The sequence below is a fragment of the Euphorbia lathyris genome, chromosome 2 (assembly GCF_963576675.1).
Source record: "Euphorbia lathyris chromosome 2, ddEupLath1.1, whole genome shotgun sequence".
Classification (NCBI taxonomy): Eukaryota; Viridiplantae; Streptophyta; class Magnoliopsida; order Malpighiales; family Euphorbiaceae; genus Euphorbia; species Euphorbia lathyris.
Genome location: NC_088911.1, coordinates 124,143,461 through 124,149,460, shown reverse-complemented (window position 1 = coordinate 124,149,460; position 6,000 = coordinate 124,143,461). Strand labels below are relative to the sequence as shown.

At 39.0% G+C, this 6,000-nt stretch overlaps 1 protein-coding gene across 1 annotated transcript; it reads left to right on the top strand.

The window, feature by feature from the left end:
• Nucleotides 1-2,020: 2,020 nt before the first annotated feature.
• Nucleotides 2,021-3,480, top strand: LOC136219801 (probable aspartic proteinase GIP2). The gene has a single exon (XM_066007346.1). It carries the CDS (start codon nucleotides 2,040-2,042, stop codon nucleotides 3,327-3,329), a length of 1,290 nt encoding a protein of 429 aa, XP_065863418.1. The 5' UTR covers nucleotides 2,021-2,039; the 3' UTR covers nucleotides 3,330-3,480.
• The last annotated feature ends 2,520 nt before the right edge of the window (nucleotides 3,481-6,000 follow it).

The window sequence follows — 6,000 nt, the reverse complement described above, 5'->3', positions numbered from 1 at the left end:
TTTTTAATTGTGTACATAAACAAGCTCACAAGCAAAGTTCGTGAATAAATAAACAAGATGCTTACAAATAGTTCGTCTATGACTCATTTATTATGTTTGTGAACGAATTCATCTAATAGCAAATGAAATAATATTAAGTTTAAATATTTATGAATTAACACAAAACTATATAGTTTTCTACAAAACTAAAATTTGTTCATAAATGTTCTAATCGAGCCTGCTCGAGAGCTTTCGAGCCGAGCTTTGACCTGCTCAATTGGAATTATAAATGAATTTTATATTATAGATGAAGAACATAGTATAATGAATACAACCAGGTCCAAATTCATAGAAAAGATCTAAAATAAACAGATACTAAAGAGGATAGAAATCTCTTTTTTAAACATGTCGACTAAAGCAGTCGTCTTTCTGAAACTGAAGGATGGAGCTTGAGAATCCTTGAAGTAAGAGGCGGAAGGAACCTTGGTGCTTCAATGGCGGATGAAGGAATTGGGAATGAATTCTCAACATGGGGAAGAATGATTAGAATAGCAAACGATGATGATTACAATTGAAAGAATGGTCTATTTATAAGGTGAAAATAGACCCTAGAGCTCAAAGTTAACGTTACATTTGAAATAGGAAAGAAGAAATTTAAAATCCGTGTATCTCAGCTAATTCTCGGGTCCAGCTTGACGAGCTGGCCCAGGGGCCCCGAGACGGGCTTTGATGCTATTTTGACGATTGACGACTTTTTCTTTCCATATTTGAACTGCAAAAACACATTAGAACTCCAAAAACATTAGTCTAAAGGATGAATTGATTCACCAAACTTAAGATTTAAGTGTCAAACCAATTTATAGTGACATTTGGTGAATTAAAAACGACCTAAAAGTGATAAAAGTGCTAAAATTGAAGTAAAAACTAAATAAATGATATAAGTGAAATAAAGGACGAGAAATTACTATTTATTTGATGAAATTAGTGTAAAATTACCCTAAAAATCGTACCAAAAGATAGGAGTTTTTGACCCATCATAGCCCAAACCCAACGATAAACAGCCCAACCACATCTACTCAAAGCCTGAAACTAACAATATGGATTTGGGTCCAATCAAAAGAGAAACTTTCTGAATCCTACGAGATAAAAGATTCCTCCCAGGACTCGGACTCATTGAGGGACTAGGAATCTTAAACTCATAATGATTCCTAAGGATGTGACAACTTTAAACCTAATCAAACACTATAATAGATATATACAAGCACAAGATTTGGTATGTTAACTACTATTTCTAAGCTTTTTCTTACTCTTCAATCTGATCCAATCATAAAACTTAGGCATTGGAGCGGGTTTGCTGGATTCTGATCCCATTTAACTTCCGTCTTGTTTTGCAGATCGATTACGATGTCGGATTGAATCAGATGTTAAGTCACCTGATCGAATACAGGTATCAATTATAAAATTAATCATGTTTATTATTATTATTATTATTATTATTATTTTAATGAAAGATGGGGGTGAATTAGGGAAGGAGAAGAAGTCGAAAATCCGAATTAGATTGTCACCTACAAGAATTAACTCGAGCGGGCCAGATTTGACTAGTAATGCAAGAGAGACCGTAAGTATGGGATAGTATGGCCCAAATGCTTTAACTACTAATAAAAGCAAACCCTTGGATCTCAACTACGCTCAAATACATAACATTTGCAACTATAAACCACAAATACAAAATAACAAAACCGTCCTTTCACTTTTTTAATATTACAAAACTACTCCCAAAATGGTACGGATTTGAGGCAGTGTTAAAATCAAAAGTCTATCCTTTTTTACAATTATAAGAACATAACGACCATTTAATTGCAGATTTATACTCCACTTTCCTTTATTAGGACCACTTCCAGCTTGCACTGTCTCCAGGAACAATGAATCAAGTCAAAACTGGTGTATTTTAGGCTCTATACGTCGACGTTTTCAAGAATAGTCATCCATGGCGGCCAATCAAATCCCCTATATAACTAAACCCCTTATTTTTTTAATAGTTTCATATCTCTCATTACCAAATGGCTACCATATCTAAATTCGTCCTCTTTTCTCTCCTAATTTGCTTATCATCTTCTTCTACAACTTCATCAAAATTCACAGCACTAGTCCTCCCCATCACCAAACACCCAACTCTCCAATACATAACCCATCTCACATTAGGCACACCCCCAGCCAAAATAGGCCTAGTACTCGACATCGGAGGCCCTCACATCTGGTTCGATTGCATAAACAAAACATCATATAACTCATCCACTTCCAGACCCGGCATTTGCGGCTCCGCAGCATGCTCCGTCGCTAAAGGCTTCTGCATTCCCAACCGAGCCCCTTGCGACATCCACGCTCAAAACAACATCTTCGGAACTCTCGGCACCGCTTTTGTTGAGGTTGATAAAATTGCCGTCCATTCTACCGACGGCTCCAAGGCCGGTCCAGTCGTCACTATTCCTAATATCATCTTCGGTTGCTCCGAGACTTTTAGCCTCACTAGTCTCGCTGATGGCACAAAGGGAATGCTTGGATTATCAAAAGAGCGAGTTTCACTTCCTTCTCAGCTTTCTTCTTTACTGAATGCTAAAAAATTCGCCATTTGTTTGCCGTCGAAACCGAATACCGACGGGGTTCTGTTCCTCGGTAAATCTCCTTACAAATTCTACCCTGGTTATAATACGTCAAGATTAATTGATGTAACCTCGAGATTTAAGTACACGAAACTTCACACCAATTACCAAAGAACAGCAACTGCTAGAATTCAAGGACCTCCATTGTCAGAATATTTCGTCAAAATTACATCAATTTTGGTGAACAATAAGCCGATTAAATTCAACAGAACTTTGCTTGAGTTTCAAAGGACAGGAGCAGGGGGTTCTAAGATAACAACTGTGAAACCTTATACCACTTTTGAGAGTTCAATTTATAGAGCATTTGTTAAGGTGTTTGATGCTGAAATAATTTCGACATGGAAAGTGAAAAAGGTTGAAGCTGTTCCTCCTTTTTCAGATTGCTATACTTATGGAAACTTGGGTATGTCGCTTCTAGGACTTGGTGTTCCTGATATTAGTTTTGTGTTTGAGGATAAATTTGTGAGGTGGGATATTTATGGAGCTAATTCAATGGTGGAGATAAGCAAAGATGTGATTTGTTTAGGGATAATTGATGGAGGTTCAGATGTTCATATAGCAACTTATATAGATATAGGAGCACATCAACTGCAAGATAATCTTCTTGAATTTGATTTGGCTTCTTCCAGGCTTGGTTTTACTAACACTCTTCTATTTGATGAAATTGAGTGCTCTAACTTCAAGTTTTGAACAAGGAATTCAACTACGTCTACTTATTTTTATGGCTTTTCATTTGTGTTTCTGAAATTTTGTAATGATCATCCATAATGTTGTACCATTGGGTAGTTAATGCTGAAACTTCTTCAAAATAAATTTAACTTTTGCAGAAATTTAAGATGAATTACTTTTCTATGTTCTTACATGCTACTGTAGCTAGACCCGTAAACAATAATGTAAAAGGAAATCTTATCCATACAAACATATATCGACTGGGCCATACTTCTATATATAAGATTTTCATCTTATCCATTTGTATTTCATTTTGTTGCTTTTTTCCGAGATATGATTTATTAATTTGAATGAGGTAAAGATATCCTTGAATACTTCAAAGATATACTTCAATACTTCAAAATTCTCATTAAGATTAAAATGTCTCTAACTATTACATTTATATTCTATTGTTTAGGTTTGCTCATCAAGTAAACTTAATGGACAGGGAAAAAGTGTGACAAGTGTCCTATTGTGAGCCTTTGATTATGATCAATGGTGGAGATGCACTTGTGGTATGATTGAGTGTGGTAAGGAACATAGTGTGTTGATGAGGCTCTTCTAGAATGTGCTAATAGGCCGGAAATGACGAAACAGCCCCTAACCAATGCGTAAAGACGCATGTGCCCCTGGATTTGAACCTTGCATGTAAATAAGACTTAAAATCTTTTATCTGGCTTTGTACTTTATCATTTGCTTATTCAATCTTCGAGAAAGAAACTCAAACGTCTCCCTTCCTCTCCTCCTCTATTTCGAACACCTTGCTTCTTCTCCCTGAAACCTTTCTTCTGTAATTGTTCATCTTGTGTTTAAATCTTCAATATCCTCCCTCAAACTAGACTTGATACTGGTTCTTCAAGCCTAGTTTGCTCAAGAGGAACCGTAACTGCGGTGAATGTTGTGCTTTGGTGAACAAGTCGGCGAGTTGCAAGGCGGACGGGATCGGCATGAGACGAATGACGTCGGCCTGAACTCTCTCGCGGACGACATGGCAATCGATGTTCTTTCATGGAAGATGGGGTTCTAGGCGATATGCATGGCTGATATGTTATCGCAGAAGAGGAGAGATGCAGTGGTCGGCGGTGAGTTCAAGTCTCGGAGGAGATTTGTGACCCAATGAAGCTCGCAGGAGGTGGAAGCCATGGCGCGGTATTCCGCTTCCGACGAAGACCGCGAGATCGTATTTTATTTCTTCGATCTCCACGAGATCAAGGCGGATCCGAGAAAAACGGCGTACCCAGTCACCGATCTTCGTGTTTCTATGCAATTTGCCCAGTCGTAATCCGTAAAAGCCTGTAGCTGGAGGTCGTTGTTGACGGGGAAGAATAACCCTAGCCCAACAGTCCCCTTGAGGTAACGTAACACCCTCTGAGCTCTATTCTGATCTTCTGTGGTTGGTTGTACAAGATGTTGAGATAATTGGTTTACGATGAACGAGATATCTGGTCTTGTATGTGTGAGGTATAGTAATTTTCCAATGAGCTGTCGGTAGGGTGTATTATCTGGCAGTAGAGTCTTGTTTTGGCTAGGTTTGTAATTTGGTAATGCTGGGGATGAGGCTGGCTTACAGTCAATGAATCCCATTTCTTGTAGCAGTTCTAATGTATATTTTCTTTGTGTCATGTGGAGGCCATTGCTGGTGCGAGAGAACTCAAAACCGAGGAAGTAGCGTATGATCCCCAGATCCTTGATGCTAAAAATGTCATTCAGACGGTCCTTGACCATGGTGATGACCTGCATGTCACTTCCTGCCAGTATAACGTCGTCTACATAGACCAAAATGGCAGTCATGTGTTCTGACTTGGTTTTGGTAAATAACGAAGGGTCCACTGTGGATTGAGAAAAACCCATTTGTTTGATGGTTGCTGTGAGCTTAACATTCCACTGTCGTCCAGCCTGCCGAAGCCCGTATAGGGCTTTGTTGAGCTTGTAAACTTGCTTGCTGTGTAGCGGCTCGATCCCTCAAGGCAGAGCCATATAGACATCCTCAGTCAGATCCCCATGCAGGTAAGCATTGTCTATGTCTAGTTGGTGGATGTGCCAATTTCTTTTTATGGCTAGAGTCAATAGTATTCTGATGGTTGTCAATTTTGCAACAGGAGCAAAAGTTGCTGTGAAGTCGACTTGTACTTCGAGACGCTACCATCCGCTTTATGCTTTATCTTGTAGACCCATCTGCATCCTATGGGTCTTTTCCCTTCAGGTAAATCGACCAGATGCCATGTTTGATTTGCCTCTAGGGCCACTAGTTCAGCCTTTATAGCTTTTACCCAATTCTGGTCTGACTGGGCTTCTCTGAATGTTGCAGGTTCCTTGTGACAGGTGAGATTAAGAGAAAAAACTCTCTTGGCCGGAGAAAGCTTCTCATATGAGAGGTGTTTGGAAAGAACATGTGGGGAATTTGTAAGACAGGGCAATGATGAGCCCTGTATTAAGACCAAATGGTAATCTCTAAGATAAGTTAGCGCTCTTCTGGTTCTTTGTGGTCTTTCATTTTCTAGCTGGGTGTCTATATGTGCTTCCATGGGTTCATGATTGTCTGTGTGTATTGCATCCACATGCTGTGTTATTTCTGGTGTTCTTGTTTGAATGTCTGTGTCTGGGATTTCCTCCTCATCATCAAGCATGGTTGCGATGTGCAACGAGTCTAATT